Source organism: Drosophila persimilis, unplaced genomic scaffold (genome assembly GCF_003286085.1).
Source record: "Drosophila persimilis strain 14011-0111.01,24,50 unplaced genomic scaffold, DperRS2 tig00000000-arrow-pilon, whole genome shotgun sequence".
NCBI lineage: Eukaryota > Metazoa > Arthropoda > Insecta > Diptera > Drosophilidae > Drosophila > Drosophila persimilis.
This window is the reverse complement of record NW_020825288.1, coordinates 14,186,700-14,211,799: the sequence shown is the minus strand read 5'-3', so window position 1 is coordinate 14,211,799 and position 25,100 is coordinate 14,186,700. Positions and strand designations below refer to the sequence as shown.

Sequence of the window (25,100 nt, the reverse complement as noted above, 5' to 3'; positions counted from 1 at the left end):
CTAGGTGCCAGACTTCAGAGTCTAGACTCTAGGAAAAGATTACAGCTTTACAGGTTTTTGGGTATTTTGGGGTATAATGAGCCGCTTTTTACCACTGATTGATCATTGAATGAATGTCTCTTCGGAATGGATTGTTGGAGATATAGTTGCCTTGAATATTTCACAGGAAAGAGGATAAACTACACCTCTCCCACTTCCATCTTTCATTTCATTCGAAGTTAAGCCTTTCCAGCTATCATTAGGCTTCCAAATTCGAATTCCGACCAAAGGAAACCCTTAGGATGGGTTCTGATGGCACTTACCCGAGTATAACTAGTTCTCCGTAGCGCAAACGCGGTTTGTCATGGCCATCGCCACCGTCTTCAGCCAGTATGGGAGATTCTGTGCCGTCGGTGCTGCAATGGTAAAGGAAATTCGTGAATAGAGTACAAATTCAAATGAATGAATTCAATTCAATGAGAATTATATGAGAATATGAAGCCATTCACATGCTTCAAGTTTCAGGCTTTTGGCTGGATGGATTTACATAACGAGGGAGAGGGGAAACAGGCTCTCCTCTCTCTCTCTCTCTCTTTCTCTATTGTGTTATGCAAGAGAAAAGTAAAACAAAAACAATAAAAAGGTAGCAAAACTTTTGTGGCAGAAACTGAAACAAAAGAACGAAACGGAAAAGAACAAAAAAACAAAAACTAAGGCGAAACAATTTCAAAGTAAAATGCCAAAGAAATTGCTCACTTTCCCACTCTCCCTCCCACTCTGCCCCACTAGCTCCTTCTCCCTCTTTCTCCCTCTTTCTCCCCCTCTCTCCCGTCTTTCTCCCTCTTTCTCCCCCTCTCTCCCTCTTTCTCCCCCTTTCTCCATCTTTCTGGAATTGCAATATGAGGTCTCTGTCGCCTCTCTGTCTCTGCTGTCGCAGTCGCTGTCGCTGTCCCCAAGTGCAATGGAAATGTACCATCGTTCCAGGCCATGGAAGTCTTAGGAATGCGGCCTCAAGTTACCCTCTCTCTCCCCATTTCCCTCCCCCTTTCGATCAGCTACTAGGCTGGCATTATAATCGTATAATTATAATGCAAATTATTTGAAAATTGCCTGCTTCCATTAGACATTTTCTCATTAGATTCCATGACACAGCAGCCTCTTCCTTCTGCTGCCTCTTTTTCCCTGCAGCGGCTGTACGGCTCGGCTTCGCTGCATTTACGATATTTATACTCTTTCTAAGAGGTTATTACTATTATAAGAGGTACGAATTTTCTAATATTAATAAAAAAAAAGTCTGCTTTGGGAACTACTATTCGCTCAGTTCTAGAGCTATTTGCCGGGGAAAGCATTTTTGTTCCATTCCACTGTTCCATTAGTAGCAAATTTACACGTGCGCTTAATATATCCGTTCACTTAGGGGAAATTTGTATGAAACCATGAAGAGTGGACCCTAGGGGAATGGGAGTCTTTGTCGAAACCTCTAGAATCGTCTCATGCCACAGAAATCATCGCTCGATAAGCAATTCTTTGTAGACCGAAACACCTTTGAAAGGTATCTACCTCTTCGTTCATCGATGCCACAGAAATCATAGCTCGCTAAGCAATTCTTCGGTAAACCAAATCCCTGTAAAGGGTATCTGCCTCTTCGATCTCCTTTGATTCTATTTTTTATTACAGAATTCTTCTGACATTTTCTTCTCCCTTTTTTTTGGCGCATCATAAACTTATTTACAGCAATCTAATAAAGCAGCCTGGCGCCGGTTTACGCCCACTCCCAGACACACACACACACACACACACACACACACAGACACACACACACATAGGGAAATAGGGAGAGGGTGGCCTGCTTTGGGGTTGCATTGATTTTTGCTCGTTGCATTTAAACTTGCTCCCCTTTTATTTTATGTGTGCTTGCCCCCATGATGGGGGGTCTCTGCGCGTTGACTGACGTTGAAAAGGTGCCACCGAGAGGGTGGAGCCGGGGGGCTGCCACGGCACTTGATATTCTGCAGCGCAGACAGAAATTGCAGCACACAGAAATGGGGGTGGGCAAAAGGGGGGGGGGAGGCGGTGTGGACAGACGCTGAACGCGTGCAAGTGCGAAAGGGAAATGTTTCTCATTCTCTCCCTCTTTCTCCCCGTTTGTCTGTCTGTTTTGCATGTCTCTTTCGTAGGCTTCAAATTAGCGCTGCAACTTGGTTTTAGACACGTCTAGAGGCATGAACGGACTTGCTCGAGTTGGTGTACAGTTACTGTCCTTAAGGATAAATAGAGAGAGAGAGAGAGAGAGCGCTTTCTTAGCTTTTACTCCCTCCAAACTTTTGAAACAGTTAAGGACAGAGAGAGGAAGCTTTTTCTGTTCTCTTCTTCGCCTTAAACACGTTCCCATAAGTGAAAGGACACATTCGTTTTGAGTTAATTCAAACAGAGAGGTTTTTTCACGAGTGTTTCAGTTTGTTTCATGAAAATTACTACTTTCATAGAAGAAATATGCAGAAAAGGTTAAAACTTAGTTCAAAATTATGTAAAAATCAGAGTTTTTCATGAGTTTAAATAGAAAATACTCCAATATTATAGATAAACCTTACTGCTAAGCCGCACTGGGGGAAGAGAAGCCGCTTATTGAATGGATTTACGTGTACACTTCTCTGTTGCCCACCAACAGGTGTGTGGTTGGTTAACACTCAGCAGCCCGGCACACTGTTGACCCAACAGATATACATCTTGTGGCAACAACAACAAAAGGACCACCCACTCGACAGGCAGGCAGGCAGGCAGGCAGCAAAAACTGGGTTAAATTGATTAAGTCTGTGTTGTGTCTCTTGCTATTCATAAAAATAATAATAATATTAATAACGATGACGATGATGAAAGCGGGGGGTCGTTTGTCATTTGACTGCTGTCGAAATTAAATTTAATCAACAAAAGAAGACGATTGTAACTCAATCGGAATTGGAGTAAATATTTACACAATATGCGTGTAGGGTATGCCAGAATTTCCACACTTCTGCCCTCATATTACACAATTAAAGAATCCCGACCGTTCCCCCGTATGGGAATTCATTAACAAATCCCATAAATTTCGATTACGGAAAAGATCGGAGCTTAAATAACATTTCGAAAGGGCTCCCTCTCCCTCTCTCTCCCTCTCTCTCTCATTCGCGTGACTGTTTCCACATGCAATCAGCTGTTGTTGGGTCTCCTTCCACCATCAAAGAATTTATTGATTTTCAGCGACTACTTATTTGCATACATTTCAATTTGGAAAACTAACCCAAGCACCGCCGAAGCGGGTACGCGGGTCCGTCGCCATGCAAACAGCCAAAAACCCAACTAAAACTAAAAAAAAGAAAACCAGCAAAAAAAGAAGAAAAGAGGAAAATGCGCGATACATGTTAGGCCACAAAAAAGATACACAGATAAATGGAGTTACCACAGACAAGCGAACACAGAGAGCAGTGATACTGTGGCAGATACGGCAAGAGGTATCCATGAGATACGATATCTACATATGCCCGGGTTCGGCATTGGCTTTTTTGTTGCCCACCCTGTAAAGAGGGTATTAATGGCAAGCGAAAAGCAGTAGCGAAACAAGTTCTTGTGCACTGCGATTATTTTTTTTAATGATGAATTTAATTTATTTTTGAATATAAAACATTATCACACATACAATTATGTACGTATATTGAATGAGGCTTATCTACAGACATCCTATAGGGAGCCAATCTCATAGAAAATTGTTTCACGGGTTTTCATGGACCGAAAAAGTGTCAGAAAAAATTTACTTAAAGTTTTTCGGCTTTTCAAAAAGATGAAGCGACTATTGACAGCTGATTTAAAACAGCCAGTTGAAGAAGGGGAGAAGGCACTTGACAGCTACGAAAGTGAATAAAGCATAAACAGCTGATGCATTAAACAGCTGATAATAACATTTGTGCGCTTAACAGCACCCGGTTATTCTTTTTTCGGAACGGCAACCAAGCGGCACCTTAATTCGAAGTCGAAAAACATTCCTAACTGGAATTATTTTTCCTTTCAAAGTCGCTATTGAGTAGCTCTTAAAATAGCAATAAACTGAAATTGTTGCGGTGCTTACACTTAAATTGAATACTAAAGCCATTGCCCAAATATCTTAAACTGATTTTATTTATTGACAATCGAAACATTCCCTCTTTCTAGAACGAAAAAAACAACTTTCCAGTCAAGGCTAACCCTCTCTCAATGTCCTCTTATTGCTCTCAAAGTAGTGTCTCCCTCCGTTAAAGGGTATCAAAGCTTCGACAACGAAATCACTCCCTCTCTTTTCTACCTCCTCTGCCCCATGTACGTGTATGTGTTCCGTCTGGTTCTGGTCTAACTGTGGCGCGTCGGCTCTTCGGGTTTTGTTCTGCTTTTTCGTGGCTGTCTGCTGTTTAGGGAAATCAATTTCTATATCTGTGTGCGTGTGTGTGTTTCTGTGTGTTTTTGTGTGTGAGTGAAGGCTGTGCGGACATTGTCATTACAGTGGAAAAGCGTAGAGCAGTATTTCCATTATATTGGGTCCGTCGTCCCCCGTCCATTCTCTCCATGGCCTTTCCATTGCATGACAATGGGTCGGTCTCGCATACCATCGATTTTCCTTCTTCTCTGCGGCCGACAGGCCCCACAAAATCGCATTACAATAAATTTTCCGGCAAAACGCAAAGGGCAAACCAACATTTCCCTTGATTGCATGCTAAAAACTGCACCCAGGACTCGGACAAGGGTATAGAAGGGACTCTGAAATCAGGGCAGGTGTACACACAGGTTACCCCCTCTCCCTTCCTCCCCTACCCGACTCTGACCATGGGTGCTTTTTGTTCTCTTCTGCTGGCCGGCCCCATGTGGAGGGTTTAATGTCACGAGGTCGCAGCTTATGCAAATTAATTTGATTATCAGGGTGCAGATGCATTACATTCATTTCATTAGCCTATCCCTAGCCTCCCACCTGCCCCTCTCCAGCCCTCTCTTTAGAGGCTTTTAGCATTTCATTGCACATCTAATTGAGTTTAGCCGGCGGCAACAGAGGGCGAAAGGAAATGCGTTAGGGCTAAAAAGCAACAAGCACTTGGGATACAAATTAAATACCAGAAAAGTGCTGGCATTTAATTTCTATGAGAGAAACAGGTTCATGTTGTTTTCTGTCATTGAGAACTCAATTTAGAAAGTATTAACAGTGAAAGGAATATTATAAAGTATCGTCGAAAGAAATCCCGAATCATTGAATAGTGAGTAAATAAAAGAAAACTCTCGAGCACCCACCTGCCCATTAGCCAAGGTGGTGTATTTCCGCCACGCGCTCTCTTTTCACCGCAGCACAAAGGAGCGAACAGTATAGAAAACAAAACAAAACTTCCTCTATACTCGTATATCCATCTCTGTCTTCGCTCTCGCATCAAGCCTTGGCGTCAAAGCGCTGTCAGTAGACCCGAAAGAGAGAAAGAATACACCACCTAGCATAATTTCATCAAGCTCCTGGCTGCTCCTCTCTTCTCGCAGTGTAGGTCGCTTGTGTTGTCTCTCGCTCTACAGAGCTTTGCATCTCTCATAAAATACGGAACTGCAATAATAAGAGCGAGGCGCATGTTCCTTCCTTCTGTCTTCCGATCGTATCGGCGAAACGGAACAACTTCGCGAGCTTTGCTCCTCTCCCGCAAATATGTAGTTTATTCAATCTAAAGCTCTCTCAGCGATTCCTTCGTCTACTGCTCTCTCGGCAACAACAAACACAAATGAAAGCGCAGAGGAGTTGCCTTTTTGTTGCTGTTGGAAAACGGGACTGATTCCTCTTCGTTTCATTTCAGGAGCATCGTTCCCCGCTTGCACTGCGCACAATATCGCTCTCAGCAACAACAACCAGCTTTAACTAGCGGAGACGACTCCAGAATATCCTTTATCTTAGATCACACATCATTGGAAAATAATTCAGTTTATTTGCCTACAGCACTACTAAACATCGCATAACAATTTGTCGGCTTCCAAAAAGTTGTTCAATCAAAAAATTTCCCAAATTCAAGCCTTTTATAATATTTGTAAATCCAAAAATCGGTTTCAATCATGGTTTCGTATTTGGTGATGTTCTTCACGGCCTGCCTGCACATCGGGCTTCAGACCAACATCTTCGTGAACATCGATCAGCCGATCTCGGTGCCGGGGAACTTGTGCGCCAGCTTCATGATGTACTGCGGCTTTCTGTACTTCCTGCAGGACATGGTGCTGCTGCCGCAGCACTACAAGCGTCGCATGTTCTGGCCGATCAGCTTCTTGATCGAGCTGACGCTGAGCATTGCCCTGATGGAGGTGCTGCTGCTGTTCGTTTGGGCCCGCATCGAGCAGCTCATCTGTCTGTGGGTGAAGGCGGCGCTTTGCTACTACGGCAGTTTGGATGAAGCGGACTACGACAATCACGAGACGACCATTGTGGGAGTCCTGGTCTCACTCATAGCGGCGCTCTTCTGGATGAGTGCCATTATGGCCACGGAGGAGTCCGATGAGGAGCAGTTGGAGGTAAAGAAGCAGCAAGATCAATCGCTGAAGGAGAAGCAGAATCAATCGCTGAAGGAGAAGCAGAATCAATCGCTTAAGGAGCTGCAGGATCAATCTCCAAAGGAGCAGATAGATCAGCAAGAATTCGAGCAGCTGGAGGAGCGCCTCTTAGCGCCTTTAAACTATGTAATCCTTGCCGATGGGGAGCCCCTGTCCTCGGAAACCTAAAAGGACAATACAAAAGAAGACTAGCTGACAAAATCAAAAAAACCCGGCGATGAATATTGACCTCCTTGAACCCCCAAAAATTCCATAATTTTTCCAACTAAAATGCAAAGAAGAAATGGCAGAAAAATAGTTCTTGGCTTACATAATACAAAAAACCATTTAATTATTGATGTTCAATATAATTATCGAACAACTTCAAGCGCCTTTGAGACTCGGAATCAGTTAGGGATTGATATAAATTCTGCGGGGAAGTTGGGGAATTTTTTCGTGGGTTTGTCTGGTATCTTCCTCTCTTTATCAGTGCTTACCCAACAATTTACAGCATTTAAAAATAGTATTCCACGGCTGAACTTTTTCCGATTCCAAGTTCTTTGCGGCAAAAGCCGCTTCTTCTTTTGCTCCACTTTTAAAGGGAGGCCTCCACACACCCTCCTGGGTTTGGTTGTGGGCCACAGAGATACATAGATGGTTCCACACTATATTTATAACTTGTGTAAATCTTTCCAGTTTGTCTGTCAACAGCAGGAGTGGAGAGAGGGAGGGAGAGAGAGAGAGAGGAAGGAGGTGTCTCCGCTTGGATTTATTTACATGCGACAACAGCGGAAAATAGATTTCAAGTAGCAGAAAAAAGGGACAGCATACACAGGGCAAAGGGGTGGGGGGTTCTCCCTCCCCACAACCATTTTCACTTCCATTTTACTATTTTATTTGTAGAATTTGAAATTCGAGCCGAAGAGAGAGCGGAGTTTCGCTCTGCACCTGTCAAAAATGCAATGGCAGATTGAACAGTAAACAAGAGAGCAGGCAGAACAATGCAAAACATGCCAAACACTGCAAGAGAGGGGGAGAGCAGAGACTAAGAGCATGGGCGAAGGGGACAGACGATACGGCTTTTTGTTTTTGCAAATATACTGCAGGTGCTCAAGAGCAGGGCAGCCGAAAGAGAGGGAGGAGAGCAGGGCAGCCGAGGGAGAGCAGGGCAGCCGAGCGAGGGCGAGGGAGAGCAGGGCAGCCGAGCGAGGGGGTCGGCTTCAGGGGGTCGGGGCTCTCTGCAGAGCAGGTGTTTCGTTGCCATATTTTATGTTTAAATTTGCGGTTTTTGAGGTCTTTCTTTGCCCTGCCCTGCCCTGTCCTGCCCTGGCGACGGCTCTCACGCCGAAACATGAGCATTGCCCATGGAACATGCTCGTTTCCATTCGCATTTCCCATTCATATTCTTTAGATGTTTGCCTCTGTATCTGTATCTGCCATACAGCTGTTTGCATTTCAAGAATGGAACTCTCATTGAGACAACTTCAAAAAAAAAAATTCGAAAAAAATAAAAGCAAAAACTCGTTTTGGCCAGAAGACGACGAACAACAATATTGAAGAGCATGAAAAGTAGAGAATCAGCAAAAGGCAACAGAATATACTCATATACATATATGTATGTACAACCAAAAGATACAACCAAAAGTGCTTGTATCTATCGGATACTGTTCAACTGTTGCAACCGCGACAGGGTCAAAGAGTTGAATGGGTCTTTTGGGGCGGGGTCTTTACTGTTGTTGTTGTTGTTGCTGGTCGCTTGTTAGCGTCAAGTCACTAATTCCATTTATGCAAATCCCCCCCTCCCCCGCCCCCCCGCGCTGCTGCCCTGTCAATTTCTTAACAACTTTTCTTTAAACAAAACTCTTTCTCTGTCTTTCTGTGTCTCTGCGTCTCTTTCTCTTTCGGTTTGTTACATAATCAGCAGAAATTTCGGTTTTTTTGGAGCCCAAGACCCGAACAATGGCTTTTTTTTTGGGTTGTCTGCTGCTGCCCTCGATCTTGCCCCCCTTTGCCCCGCAGCTTTTGCCTCTGGTTCATGCAGCGGCACGTTTCGTACAATTTTTTGTTGTCTTTTGTCTGGTGGGTGTTCCTTTCTTCCCAGCTGCTCTTTTGGCAAACAAATTTGCACTGCTCACAGGGACAAACAAACAAAAAAAAAACAAACTAACTTGAATTAAACAAACAAACAAACAGAAAGCCGTAGCAGCAGCGAAATACATAGTTTACTTAACAAATCAAAACAAAAACAAAAAACAAGAACAACCGTCTGCTCTCAGTTGCTCTTGAACACGTTTTTTGTATTTCTAAAGATCCCCAAAAGAAATAAGTCCAAGGCATTCCTAAAAGACCAGAGGTTTTGTCTTTGAGGAGTTATTGCCTAGAATATTCTACTTCCTTAAGGAAGTATTCTTAATATTGAGCTAACGATCCGGAACCTGTGTACAGGAACACAGAAAGCTCGTTCTCTAGCATCAATTCTGTTCGAAAGCCAGGTGTTCAAAGAGCCAAGCGTCAGGTGCTGACGTTCTGGCTTTACTAATGATCCAATGGACAAGTTTTCCTGAAATCAAATGTATCTGATCATTCCCTATGATTCTCTATTTTCGGTTTTCCTGCCTGGTATTAAAAGCAACAGATTTTTTTGTCTCATTTTTTTTTGCCATTTTTAACAATGTTTTAACTTTTTTAACCATTTTTATCTTTTTCTTTTCATAATTAGATAATTTAGAACTTTATTTATTTTATTTTATTATTATTATTTTTTTTTTAATATTTAAGGCTTTGTATTTGATTATAAAATAATAATACAACTTGTTGTTTGCTGTTACTTTTGGAGCAGCTTATGCAACAGTCACAGAAAAAATTATAATGATTAAAAACAAATAAAATAAAATAAAAATAAAAAATTAAAAATAAATAAATAAAAATGAATAAAAATAAAAAATACGTGTTATCAAGGTTGAAGAATTTGGAGGGGGAAATCTATTTTAGAATGGCAATTGAAAGACTTAACAAACACAAATAATTATTGGATCATAATCATAAAGTCCAGTAATTAGAATTATTATTATGAATCTCAAGAGAAAATTTGATGGCTTTTCGCTTTATTAAACTTAATGTTCAACTAGTTTCAGTCGAAGATAGATTTTTGTTTCCAAATTACTTGGAAACATTCCATTAGTAGAGACTCCACATTTTCCACCTACCACTTTGATGTTCTCCCTGTTGGATTTTTCCTTAATGTTAGCCTACATTATGTTCCATGTTTATGGATTTTACTGCAACGCCTGACAGTTTTTTTGTGTGTGGCTAAAAATAAAGCCACGAGGAGCCCAAAATGGAGAGAGAGAGAGAGAGAGGGAGAGAAGCAACCCATTTCCGTGCTAATAGTTTCGCTTTTCATTTGTCGAGTGTTTTTTTTTTGTTTTCTTTCTATTTCCAGAGCCCGCTTTCCACCAGCCAACGATGAATGTGTCTGGGGTTTGGTTTCCATTTTGGGCCTGGATTTTGCGCTGCTTTTGGCCTTTGTCTGGGAGTCAGAACGGTGCTAATAAGCCACAACCTGAAATGTGCTCGTCAACGACTGCAGGCCGTCTGCCGTCGGTTAATGATGGCAGGAATATGCTAATTTCCCATCTCTAATTTCCCATTTCCATGACGAACAGTCGGTCGCCGTCGCTCAGCTGTCAGCCAAGTGCTGGGCACGACTTCGTTCCATCTTTCCATCTACATATCTATTCTGTCCCCTGGTGCCTCTCTATTTATACGTGATTAAGAAATTAATGACCAGCTTTGGCGGCAAAAAGGGAGGAGGAAACGCAGGAAGGAGTACCTCTCTCTCTCTCTCTCTCTGTCGCAGTAGTCGCATGAAATTAAATTTCCCTCTCTCATGCCGCCATCCCATGGATTGCAATTAATTCCGGAATTGTTTCTTGCCTTCTGGCGTCTGGGGGCCGTGCGACAAAAAAAAAATACTGCCATCGACTTATGCAAGAAAGAGTGCAAAAAATATATGTATCAACATGATGTCATGTCATGGGTTAAGACGCTTACGAATGGGCCTCCTCTGCCTCTTTGGTCGGTTCAAAAGATAACACAAATTTTGGGCAGAGATAAGAGCAAGTTTTTAAACTCCATAAATGTTGTTTGCGCTGCCAAAAACTTTAATTAGTTTATGAGTCGCTGGTGCTTCTGGTTGCCATTTGATCAAGTATTTTTGGAGCCCCTCCTCCACCCCCATCCAGAGGTCCATACGCGTAGCCATTGTGAAAGTTGATTCACCCGCAAATATTCTCTCTCTCTCTCTCTCTCTCTGACTAATTCATTTGTTGGTATTCCCCACAAATACTCAGCATTTCCATAAACCAATTTCAAGCGATTTTCTAGTCAGAAAAAGCAGCAGCCCCCGTCCGTAGGTTGTTAAACTCATTAGCACTCAAAGAGAGACGAGCACAAATCAACCGAAAAAAAAAAACGCAAAAACTCAAAGGTTTAAACTAGCCGATACCCAGTAAAACGTTCTTCCCTAGAAAGTTCTTCCCTAAAAGGGAGAAATTTAACATCAAAGACTATAACTAAATAATTTATATATACTAAAAACATGTAAATCCGAAGATTTAATCGTTTCTGCTTGTGCATGCCCTTTGCTGCCATGCTTTTGCGGTTTGTGCTTTTGCACACCGTTGTTCTTGCTGCACTCGTGTGTTGCTGAGAGAGAGAGAGTGCATACTGAGAGACAAGCGCGCTCAGAGAGTGGATCGTAAGAGCGAGGCAATGAAAGCTGCCAGCGAACGTACGCCCTGGCGTTGCTGAGTGCGAGGGAGAGGCGAAAGAAAAAGGAATAACGATACGGTAAACAGAATATTTTACAGCATGAACCAAAAGCAAACCAAATTTGCAGCTATTTTTCGGCTGCCCGATGGGTGTAGGAAGTGCTGCCTCTCTCTCTCTCTTTATAGTTCTGCCCAAAACTGGCAAAAGAGCGCTTAATTATGCGCCCCTCTAAAGACCCTCTAAAAAAACAAAAAAACCACAAGCGTCTAATGAGCAAAAGGAAATTGAAACTTTTTTGGCGCTGTTTAAATAAACATTCAACCCACAAAGTGACATAATTTGGCCAAATGAGCGAAAGAAAACCCAACCGGCGGTGAGGAAAAGAAACTCTATACAGTTGCAGGTGCCACAGCTGCGGAGGAGAAAGAAAAGCAAAGGCAAAAGCAAACGCGGCTAAAGAAAATAGCGAACAACAAAAAAAGTTATGAAAATTGTCGACACAGAGATGCGTGACAAAAATCGTTATGACATAATATACATACGTACTAAAGCGCGTTAAATAAATACAAAAAAAAAAACGAGTCAACGCGGATTTTATAACAATAAATAATGAAACGCCAAAGCACGTTGTCTTACTCCACTACAAAGCCCCCGTGGAATTATGGGGGGAAAACAGACCGAAAAACCCAACGAGAACTGGGGGGGAAAATCGTTTCAATTTATGATGGAGATGAGGAGAGAGAACTTCAGTTAATTGGCGGGATAGAAGGGGGGGAAACCATTATCAGTAGAGGGCCTGCAACATGGCAGTGATCGACAGACTATTGACCCATATACGACGGGAACGAGTGCGATGGGGATCCATCAGTCCCCACATCCATTTGTAGATCAATCATTAGTGCGTTGAATACTTTTATATACCCTTACTTTTCTGGCATTACAAATTAGCGGCAACTACTGATAAGGCCCATCATAATCCCCTCTCTAAACGAAGGCTAGACAGGCCAGAGCCACAAATGAGGTTAACAGAGGTAAAGGCTGGTTGTTAGATAAGAAAACTAATATTGTGCTGATTTTTAACTGATAGGAAACAGGATATAGTCCGCTGTTTTGTACTTTATTTGTTTTCTTTATCGATAGGATAAGGCACGTATCGAATGTCGCCCCAGAACCCACCTAAATCTTGTACAATTCTCAGATATTCCAGTGTATTAGTGGGTTCGGTTTTCTATAAATAGTTCTCTTTTATTCTACTCATTCTTATGGCTTTTTCATTCCATTGCATTGCTGTTGCTTCTGATTCTATTCCTTTCCTTTCGTTTCCCGTCTGTGTGTGTGTGTGTGTGGCGGTGGTTATTTTTGGTCTTTTATCGTTTTCATTGTTTTTCCATTCCGTGCATCGAAGCATGCTTGCATCCCATCGAACCAACCATCCATCCATTCGATTAAATGGAAACGAATCGAAACCATTCCAATTGGAACCCTACAAAGAAGGGAATGTCTCTATTTTTGGCAGCACTCGGAAGATTTATGATCAAACGTCTGCTGTCTGCTGTCTGCCATGCTGACAGTCAATTCTGTTTGGATCCCAGATACAGCTACAGCTTCAGTGAGCCACGTTTACACGGCTTTAATTGCCCGGCCAGCAGAGAGGAACAGAACCGGCAACACGGCACGACAGGAAATGCTCGGTTCGGGCGGTTCAAAATTGGTTTTTTTTTTTTTTTTTTTTTCTGTGGCTGGTGCCTGTTGGCTGTTGCTGGGGGCTGCTGCTCCCCGCCCAATGACTGACCGTGGTTTCGAGAACTGGCAATGGCGGGGACCGGGACCGGGAACGGGGCAATGGCCATAATCAAGCCAATTTAATAATATGTTACGCTGCACACAATTTCACCTGCAAGCGGAAGACAGGCAACCAGCAACCAGTCCATGGGGCTGGCTGTTCTCCACAAAAGGAGAGGCACAAAAAACAAAGAGAAAAGCCCCAACAGGGGAGGGGCAGAGCCTCACCTCAGATGCTGCCCGCAAGAAACAAAAAAAATATATATGTATTGCAATTTGATTAAAATATACAAAAATGTTAATTTTTTTATTCCGAGTATGGAGTGGTCGATACTGGATTTTATTTGGAAAAAAGGATCTACAAAGAAAACTTGTTCTCCGGCGGTTTTACACTCCAGTTATGCTTCCTATAGCTCTTATAGTCCTACAGTTCCCATAGATCATTCCCTCAGACAGACATAACCCCATAGAGCTCCACTTTGTTGTTGGAAGAGCAACTGGCACTATAATTATGATCGTTTGTGTGCGAAGCGTGGTGCGTAAGGAGGTAACAAGAAGATTAAGAATGAGAACAGCCCGAAGAGCCGAGAACAGAAACAGACAACAAAAGAAGGGAACAACGCAAAAGTGAGAGCGAGTGGGAAGATGCAGAGGTATGAAGGCAAACGAACGGCTAGGGCAGAGGAGTGGGGGATCAATCAAATTTTTGGCCATGCTCTGTACGTGACACACCCGTGGGGGAAAACGGGCAAGGGGCGGGAGGAGCACGTCAAAGAGAATATTTTGTTGCGCATTAGAAAAAAGTCTTTTGCCAGCGACTTGCATAAACCTGAAAAAAAAACTCCCTTAGCCACAAAGCAACAACAAACAGCAAACAGCAGCTGCCACAAAGGGCACGACGATGTTGCTTGGCTGTTCTTGTTGTTGCGGCAATTTTGCACGTAATTCGTCACGTTGCAAAAAAAAAAAAAAAGAAGAAAAATATTGCTGTTTTTGTTGTTGATTATGCATTGAAAATTTTCCAGCCAAAAGCAACAATCTCCCCACCAGCGCAATGCTTGTCAGGCAGCACACTCGCTCAAGCATGCAAGAGAGAAAGGTGGAGGGGGGGGCAGTAGGGGAGTAGGAAAGTGGCGAGTGAAAGAGCCGCAGCTGGATGGCCAGAGGGGAGAGCAAGATAAGGAGTTCGAACAGTGGTAATGGCAGGGCAAGAGGAAAGGCTAAGCTCTAAGTCTCTCTCTCTCTCTCTCTCTCCCCCACGATGGCTTTGAGTCACGCATACATCGCACAGAAAACAGCAGCTTGTGCGAAAAGGAAACTACAAGGCGCACTCTTTTCGGTAGAGCAAGCTTCGTTCTTCTCTCTCTCTCTCTCTCCCATTAAGCATGGCGTCAAAGCGCTCGCTGCTGAGCCAGATCACTACGGCTTGAGAGAGAGAGAGAGAGCTTTTTGATGAGCTGCAGTGAGAGAGTGCCAATGGCAGGAAGGGAGTTGAAGAGTGTACTTTTTGATTGCCGAAAGCCGACAAACGTTCACCGATTCGTCCGCCAATTAATGCATAAATTGAAATGAAGCCATAAAACAGTATTTGCTGCCCACGCTCCATCCTTGTGGATCGTTGACATTTTGCATTACATTCGGTTTGACATTTGCCCGCAAACCCCAATCGATACGCTGGCTGGGGAGGGGGGGGGGGGATAAATCCAAGTGTGTATCCAAATCAAGACGTCTGTCTATAATGGAATTATGTCAATCAACTGGCGGCAGGCAGGCAGTCAGATGTCAAAGGTCACAGACCAAAAAGCAAACACAAAATCCGAAAACGTGCAGTTTTGGGTCAGACACGGCATGACCTCCAATTCCAGTGAAGCGAAGGAGGCGCAAGGGAGAAGGAGGCATGGTGAAAGTGTGTGTGTGTGTGTGTGTATTGATTGGCCTGCAGCATGTCCCGTTACATGGAATGGGTGTCATTACGATAATATCGGAAGCATAGCCTGACTTTAATATCGATAGTTGGAGAAATCAAATCAATTATTTTGTGATTGCCCGATCGATTGAGAGAGGAAGTCCGCAAGTCGCTGCAAAGAAAGAGACCTTTCACTGTTTCTGTTTTGGAATTTGTGTGAATCATGGAATACACGAATATTCCCTTCCAGCGAATTAGGGCATATGCAAATACTCAGTGTTTTATTTATTAGCAAGAACTGGAGATCGGACCGTTGTACAAGTCATTAATTAGAATCCATAGCCAAAAAGGTAGCAATTTCTGAAAATTCCACATAAAAACATTCCCCGGGATATCTGAGAAATATGCGTGATGCGAATGTGTGTGTGTGTGTACACAAGAAATACGTTTATTTGAATACCAAGCTCCACTGCTCCACACCCACAGCCCCCCACCACATGCAAGTACTGGCACAACATTTGTTGCCAGGCCAACAACTGTGCCGATTATGTCACCCGTGGTGGCTGTATGGGTTAAAGAACAGGTCTCCCCCACAGCCCCTGCCTTTTGCTTGTGCATCCCGCATCTTGCCATCATTATGTGGTCTCTGGGGTCTCTCTGGGCTTCTTGGGCAGCCCCATGGCCCGCCTCATGACAACGGACTCGGCTGTGACCGGCTGAGTGGCTTATTTCTGTATTTCTGTATTTCTGTATTTCTGTATTTCTGTACAGCATGTTGTAACGATCTAGAGATTCTTGTTGCCCATACGAGCTGGAAATCTGTGGGAATGCAAAGCTGTGGAATGTCTGATGGAATTCCTATTAGCCTGAGACACTCTGTAGTTTCAGCATCCCCAAAAGCCTATATCCTATAGAGTTTCCACTGTAATCTACATATTAGACTCCCAAAACCTTAAGTGACATGTTGAGAAATAGGCTTTTGGAGCTGTCAGGACCGTTAATCGTGAAATTCTGTGGCTTAATGGAGACCCCCATACCCTGCCATCCAGATCTGGAGATCCATAACCAAAATGCAAATGTCGAAGGTCCCAAGAACCACTCTAAGCCACAGTACAACAATTTAATTGTTCTCTTTTTTGCCAACCAATGGGGCGGGGTTTTTCCTGCTCAATTTTTGATGGGCCGACCCGACCACGACCCCATTTTTCGGGTGAGATGGATGCCCTTGTTACAGGGAGTACATATGCTTTGTTGTTGTTATTTTAATTTTGCTAATGCAAGAACCGTTCGTTTGTCAGAGTTCCGTTCTAGTTTCCAGGGGGGAGTTTCCGACTCCAAAGTGATTTACGAAATGCCAAGAATTTGTCGATTCGATTACGTTGAGTGAGTGAGTGCCCAATGTGCTCAGAGGTTATTCATTGCAGAGTGGTTCGTCGTACGGTTGCTAACGGTGCTGCTTGAAAGGAAGAAGCAGAACGAAAGACGGTTTCAAAGCTTGGAATACCCTAAAAGAATTGAGAGACGTTCAACAACCCTCTTTAGAGGCGAGCAATCAGGCACACGGCATGTCTCGAGCTTTCTCTTTCACACTCATCGCTTGTGCGTCTCGAGTCGAGCGTCTTGTGGGTGCGATTTGAGCAAAGACTGTGGGCGTTATTCATATAAATGAAGTATCAGTCGTTTATTCGTTTATTTATAAGTAAATTCATATACTTTACTGATCATTAATCGATAATTCTCTACAAATTATTCTTTAAAATAATCGAAATATCGATCAATTCTAAAAAGTTAAACAAAAACTCCACAGTCTTCGTCTGGAATTCGAATTTTGAGCACTCTCATCCCTTCTCCTACGATTCATTGGTAAGAGACGATAGATATTGTAGATCTATATAAAAAAGTCCACTATTTCCTTTAGATTTACACCTCTCTTATGCGTTCTTTTAGCCCCCCCTCCCAGTGTTCGTAAACCTCTTTTAAAAGTCATAAACACCCACCACTCAAGGGTATACTCGTCGTACTGGTACTTGTAAGAAATACATTAGTAAAATTTACCATGGCGCACTTTCAATTTTAGTTTTTTTTTCCCCCCCTCCCCCTTCCAACGCTCCATTGGCGTACCGTTTCTTTTGTTTACTTTTAGCTTGAAACAATTTGGAACGGATATTGACGCAAAACTTTTGTTGCCCTCCAACACACACACGGACACGCACACCCACAGGCCTAGCCAAGTACTTGTACAAATATGTATACTAAAATAAGTACGAGCATGTGTGCTGCATGGAGGAGCCATAAAATCTAGTTGGGTTTTCCTGTTTCACGATTTTCTTATCGACGGAAGTGTCCGCCTAAAAGTGGATCGGATAACCTTCGCACATTTCAGACATACATATGTATCTTTTGCTTGGTACTGGTATAGGTGATTCCCCCTAGCTATGATCTAATAACGGTGGTATTCTATAAAGAGAAGACCCAAAAGTTCTTAACTTTTCCAATCGATAACTCATTTATCATTTTGTTTGTCTAATAATAAAGTTAATGCCCACAACGTAGTATTCGTAAATTATCATGACAGACACCCGCGAAAACCGGCCATCTATGCGGCTCGTTATCGTGCCACTCCTTATGCCACATACGATATATACGGTACAGTACTCCACATATGTATGTACATATGTATGTATCCCTCCCACCCCCCTACCAACCATGACGGCTCACAAATCGATTTAACGCGCACGCACACACATCGGGAGATCGGGAGAAAAATCAAAACAGAACCGCAAATACTACACAATGCAATTCCACGATCCCACATCACCCTGCCCCCCAGACATACAATATCTTGATATTTGTTCAATGAATTCTCAAATCGCCAAAGCGTGCAGATAATTTTGTGTTTAATTGCAACAACACGAAAAGAGGGTTCGAAGACATTGATACCCCTTGAAGATCAATCATTTGGTTGGGATTACGGATAGCTGAGGGCTTCCAATTTGAGGAATATTGGTAGGTATTACTCGTTTTGGTGTCCCGCCCAAGTCTTGTCAAAATCATAATACTCGACGGCCCTAGGGTAAAAAAATCAATTTCTCATGGATATTTAATGCAAATGCTATGGGCAGGCCACAAACACACGCACACCCAATGACACTCTTATACGCCGTCCCCTTCCCACTCTTATACGACTGAATGCAAGCACAGACACGACAAGTAGCCCGCGGCAGAAGCAGCAGCGGCAGCGGCAGAAGCAGCAGCAGCTTCGGCAGAGACAGAGCGAGAGCGAGAGAGAGCAGTCAACAGATAGAAACAAAAACCGCAAATTGCGTTGACAAGTGCAGTGCACACACACACACACACACACATGCACACACCTTGATGATAGCCTGGGGGATTTATGGATACAGATCTCTCTAGAGGAGCACGCCATGTGGGGGGTGGCGAGTGGGGGGGGTAGGGTCCATGTCAACAACACTCGCCCGACAGCGTCGTCGTTGACTTCGTCAATAATCAGACGCTGAACCCGAAAGACGCAGTGCAGACACGAGGAGTCGGTCTCAAGGCGACAATGACAGAGAGAGACGGACAGACAGCAGGACAGAGAGCAGCAGCAGAGAATCGCTCGCTGGAATACTCTTTCACTGCGGAAAGCTCATCAGCAGAGGCCAGGCAGAATGCTCATCCCCTCGCTCAATCTGCTCAAAAGGCACAAGAAAAGTCTGTGAATTGTGTTTGTGCGTGTGTGACTGTGCGCGTGTCTGGGAAAGAGCATCAAAAAGTGCAGTTTCCTTTTTGCATTACGTTTGACTATTGCGTCGAGCGTTTTATATTTTCTTTGAGTTTTTACTCTCTTTTTTTACTACTTTTTTCGCATTGTTTGCAGCGACAATTGCAATTGCAATTGCCATAATCAGTGCAAAGGCAGACGCCGCCGACAGAGACGAGACAAAGGCCAAGGGGGGGGCTGCGCTGCGGCTGCTGCTCACTTTCACATAAAGATAGAAATGAACAGAGAGAGAGAGGGAGGTGGAGAGGGGTAGCCAGTGAAGTTGTTGAAGGTGGAAAAAGCTGGTCAGCGACATTGCCTCATCGATCGTTTGGTATTGTTGGGGCTCGACTCCGAACCAGTTTTACTTCCATCTATGACGCATGCAACAGCAGCCGACATCGAGTTTTCCTTTTTTTTTTCTTTTACGATGATTTAATCGGTTTGGGTTTCATGGTGCAAGACAATCCCCTCGGATCTTTCCGATTCATTTGAAAAAGAAATAACAGATTCGGAGTCAGAGTTTTTGCATACCCTTGAAGCAATCTCCCTCTCTCTCTGTTATCGGTCTTTATTTATTGCATGTGTATAGCGATTTTTATATAGTATTGTTCTGGCAATTATAAATGTCTTTAATGGTTTTCCATCACGCAAATAATGGAGTTTTCTTGGTATTGATAAGAATGATTCGAATGAATTCCCTGGAAATCCCGGGGCTGCTATTTATACGATTATTTCTATTAATATGGCGTATTATCTTTGTGTAAATTTTACAGAATCTTGAACCAGGAATCTATACCCAAGAGGGACCTTCGTACCCATCTCTTAAAACAATTCAACAGATTAAAATCGGTAATATTCTACCTTTTTGGCACTTTAATCGAATGATTTTGATGTTCGATGATTATCGATAATTTATCGTTTAATATAAATGAAGCATCAGTTGTCAATTCAATCGTTTATCGATAACCTATCATTTTATATAAAGAAAATGTATATAATTGACTTGTCATTAATCGATAATTATCTACAAATTATTCTTTTAAATAATTGAATCATCGATCATTTCTAAAAACTTAACCCAAAACTCGCTAGTCTTCGGCTTGATTTCGAATTTTGTTCCAGGCTCAAAATCTCTAATAAAAATGCAAAAAAAAACACTCTCTTCCTTTCTCTTACGATCCATCGTTTACTTTTTTATAGTTAACAGCTTTTAAACACTAAAACACACAGACACAACAATAGTTGATTAAATTTTTGCTTGTTTTTATGTGCTTTGGTTTTTTTATTTTAAAAGCATTTTCATGTTTTAATCACTGATCTGCCCCAACCATTTGTTAGTTAATTGCGGCAATTTGAGCAATTTCATGGATGTTTTACTCGCTTTTTTTCTTTGCTTGAAAAATATACTTCAATATACTGGTAATTGCTGGCAGAGCAGGGAGGGGAGAGGAGAGGAGAGGAGTGCAAGTGCAAATGAAGCACTATTAAAAGGTGATTCACTTGTGAGGTCATCCCGAAAGCAGGTGCCACAGAATCGTGTGCATCGTCGCGCCGCGTCGTGTGTCTTTTCAGGTAATGAAGATGAGATAATCCCAGCCCCGAACCGGCTATGATCCGAAAACAATCATAATAAGGCCATAAATCCAAGCTAATCTTATCAGGCCTAACAATATGCATGCAAAAATCCCTCGTTGATCCCAAAATAATCCACTCCCAGGTACATCATGGGGTAGGACCTACGATAACCTTGTTTTTGCCAAAGACAATAGCGAGGATTATCCGACATTCGATAGCCATTCAGATATGGAAAGATCCCAAAGGATGTCTTTGAAATTTAATAGTTTTTCAGAGAAACTGGTAGATAATTTAGATGGTATTTCCATCTATGTATATCTGTATTTCTTTTCGAATACTTCGTGAAAAAGTTCTTCAATCTCTGGGTTGAGGCGCACGCGTTCAAAGTCACGACCGCATTTGAATATTGTATTCCCCTCCCCCTCCCCCTCCCACTCCCCCTCACCGCCCTTTGCTTATCAGCAGAGATGGAATTGTTATTCCGTGCTCTGCCCGCGTCTTTCATCTTGGCGTTGGTTCTGTTTCTATTTCTGCTTCTGGGAGCCAAGAGTCAAGACATTGGAGATAACAAAAATTACCATTGCAATATGTGCCGCACCTCTTGTGCCACCCCCACAGGCACACGTCCCACGTAGGCGTACAGTGCGGTACAAAATTACATATTAGTATTTCAGTATTTCAAATATGGCACTTTATCATGATTCAAACATCTTTACGATTCCTCAATCTTATAGATTCATTGTTAAATAAGAAATATTATTTGTAGAGCAAAATTTTAAATAATATTATATACATAATAATAATAATATACATTGTGTACATACATAAAAAAAATAATTAAAAATAATAATACAAATATAGTAATAACAATAATACAAATAAAAATTTTATAAATATAAAATAATAACAACAACAAAATAATAATAATATTACAATTACAGAATAATAAAACTATAATTAGTTTTAATATTAATAAAACAACTCATAATAATAATATTTTTTACTAACGATGCATCTATTGAGCAAAATAATTTTTTATCCAGGAAAACCGCATTTAATTTAACTATTTTACCTGTCTTTGTTATTTATAAATCTGTTTAATATTTAATATAAATAATATCCCCTTCCAAATTTTTCTATCAAGCTTTTTTTTATTTTTTTTAAAGAATAATTTTCCTGTGACTGTTGTATAAGTTGCTCCAAAAGTAACAGCAAACAAAGAATTGTATTATTATTTTATAATCAAATACAAAGACTTTAATAATTATAAAAAAAAAACATAACTCGAGGGGAATTATTATTTTTATCATAAATTAATATTTGTTAACAAGGCACACACTTTTGCAACACACTGTACTATCCATAAGATATGTATATTTTCTGGCATCTACAGAAATGCATATTCAAATATTTACCATTTTGCAAAAGAAGAAGAAGAAAGATGAAAACAAATACCAAATAATTTGTGTAAAATGTAATCATTTTCAGAGAGACAGAACCATTCAGAAAAAGATACAGATACAGCTAACGTTTCTCTCAAATCAATACCATAATTATGCAAATAAATAATAGATGTAATGACACCTAGGGTGCCACTTCCTCTGGGTGCCACAATCTTCCAGCTGGGAGGAGGCTAGAGGAGGGGTGGAGGGGGGAGCATAAACTTCAGAGTAAACTATTGGCTGGAAAAGTGGGTCAACAGGAAAACCACAACAATAACACCCAATAAATGCCACACAGCGAATTGTGTGCCAAGAATGTATCTGTATCTGTAGCTGTATCTGTACATGTGTATCTCTGTGTGTGCAGTTTGAAATTGCAGTTACAAATCAAAGTACCGGCAGACCCAACCCATAGAAAACCAAAATGCATGGCATGGCATGGCATGGCATGGCAGGCGCGCCTTCATCGTCATCAACATCATAGAAATCGTAATCATTGCCGTAGTTTGTTCATCAATTTTCGCGTTTCAAATGCGAAAATTACGCGAAAAGCTATGCGAATTTCCACACAGCGAGAGAGAGGGTGGGGGGGGGGGGGGGGGGGGAGGAGGGGGAGACAGGGAGAGCCATGGAGACAGGAACATGGTCTATTAACACTCCAACTAATGCAATTACGCGCCAACAAACGTGGAAATTATGCAAGTAAACAGTTTAATTGGGTCACCGAAAATGAGGGCAAAACTGTGGGAGGGGGGGGGCTGAGGTAATCGTGGAACGCTCCCGTCCCCAAAGTTAATCGCGCCTCTGAGCGACGAGAACAGAGCTGGCTCTGGGACTTAACCCGAGTGGCAGGGAATACGAATAGATAGTGCGGTTTGCACTAAAGGGAGGCACTCTTGTTCCCATATTGGGGTTTTGTGAAAATACATCATTTAAAATTTAAGGACTCAAGCATTAAATCATCTCAAAGATTAAACAATGGTAAAGAACTATTTACAGCTGTATGTAGATCAACTAATGATTAAACTATTGTTATGGTAATCAAAATACAGATATGTAGGTACCTTTTACATTTAAGGCCCACGTTTGCCAGAGATGGTCACTCCTCTGGCTGCTTTCGTCTCCTCTCTTCTTGCATTAGGCTGGTATTTTACCTTAAGCGCATTTTTTATTGATATTTTACCGCTCTATCCATGATGAAATCATACAAGGTGGTCCGCCACCGCAATGCGCTCTCTTTGAGGGTCTTATTTTACGCTCAGCACAACTGAGAGTGCTTTGACACCATGTTTAATGAGAGAGAGAGAAGAACGAAGGTTTCTGTTGTACTGAGCAAAATAAGACCCTTAAAGCGAGCGCTCTGTGGTTGCGCACCACCTGGTTGGTTCTCTCTCTCATTAAACATGGCCTCAAAGCGCTCTCTATTCTGCAGAGCTTAAAGAAAGACCCGAAAAGGGAGTTTGCGGGCTACCTTGCATAATTTCATCATGAGATGGACACTCTTGTGGCTGCTCTGTTCTCCTCTCTTCTTGCATTTCGTTGGGTCATATTTTGCCTAAATCGCTCTACCGAGCTGTGCTTCTCTCACGCAACAAGCCATTCCATTGCTCTCTTTCTCTGTCTGCAATTCCTTCTATCGCTCGCATATACGACCGCACGACCCGATCTCTCCTCGTCATTTCACGAGCTTTGCTCCTATGCGCTCGCAGCTTCTGCACTATTTTGCTCTCTCGACCGAGTCTTCGTATCCGAATGCACTACGACGATAGCCTCTCTCTAGCTCTCTCTCTCTCTCTCTCTCTCAGCAATATGACGGAAAGGAATATGCAACGGGACTACGTACTCTTCTGCGTAGTTCTTCTTGTCTTTATTTTAATCCCTCTCTTCATAGTTGTATAAATTTTAACCTTACGACTACACATACTAAAGTAGTGGTTGCAAAATCTACAAATCATCTCCGGCTTATTCTTGAATCAAGAACCTCAAGAGAGCTGATAGGATTCCCATGACAATCCCATAAATATGTGCATTTCCAAATTAATTATAGTTTTCTTAGCTTTTGTGGGAATTCGCGCTGTGATTTAACTCCAAAACAATAACATTTTCATAAGCAGAATTTAGTGCGAGTTCAACTTTTGGAAAATGCAACAACAAAAGGCACTGCCACAGAATAATCGTAACTGTTCATGGGACAACGCCTAAGCTGGGCGATAACAAGGCTAACAAGCCGCTCTCTGCGACCGGCCTACTACCGCCACACTCCTACCGTCTCCAAACCACTCCAACGTACAGCCCACGCGATTTACCAACTACTTTTAACGAGTGCCATAACATACATATTTATACTCGTATTTATAGAGCCAACAATAAGCAAAGGAATTTCCCATTTCTGGTCTTTGTGATCTCTGCAATTTCTGTCTGTGTTGTGTGGGAAATCAATTGTTGTAAAAAAAAAAAAATAGCATAAACGCGGCGTCCCCCAGGCCCAGACGTTCAGATTCGGTTAGAGATGAGGATGATGATGGTGGTGTGGTAATTATTTCAAATGAGTTCACAAAACCACATTGAAAACAACGAAAATAAACAAGAAAGAAAGGTTAAATAGAGCTAAATATACCCTGGCAGATTGTTCAAGGCTATATTTACTGCTTTTTATAGGGATTTCTTCTACAAGGAATCGTTTTAATCATAAGATTATAATGTAATTTATTGTTTTCTTAAAGAAACGTTCCTATAATACGATAATATATAATATAATATATATATTCGTATATACTACTAATATATATACGATATAGTAGTCAAATTCTGATCATATATCCTGACTTGTGATAGGTATGTATGTATCTTCATATCCGGCAAAATAAATCTCCCTCCATCTGCTCTTAATTTTTTTTATTTTTATAGATTATATTTTTTATTATAAAATAATATCATTGATCAAAATTATGTTTTTTGCTGTTACTGTTAAAGTAAGTTATACAACAGTCGCAGAAAAAATTACGATGATGTTGAAAAAAAAATAAAAAAATAAAAATAAAAAAAAAATTAAGAAAAAAAAGTAACAATTAAAAAAATGTGTGTCATCAAGGTCGAAGAATTTGGAAGGGGATATTATTTGGTTTAATTATCTGCTCTTCCGCCCTTAAAAATCGCCATACCCTCCTTTAGGGTATTGAAAAAGTTTCAAAACAAATACCAATACCATTCCACCTCCAGGTCGCTGTCAAAGTCAAGTGGTGCCCATGCAGTGGGGGCGGCGATGGGGGGCGGACAGTGAAAACAGTTTCCAAGATTCAAAAAGTTTTTAAGCAAAAAACTTACCTGCAAA

General features: G+C 41.8%; 1 protein-coding gene across 1 annotated transcript in view; it reads right to left on the bottom strand.

Moving 5' to 3' along the window:
* LOC6587682 (protein pellino) overlaps nt 1-25,100 on the bottom strand; it is a 36,143-nt gene that overhangs the window by 5,793 nt on the left and 5,250 nt on the right. The window contains exon 2 of the mRNA XM_026984474.1: nt 303-395. Within this exon, the coding sequence (XP_026840275.1) occupies nt 303-395 (93 nt within the window). The remainder of the gene's footprint in view (nt 1-302; nt 396-25,100) is intronic.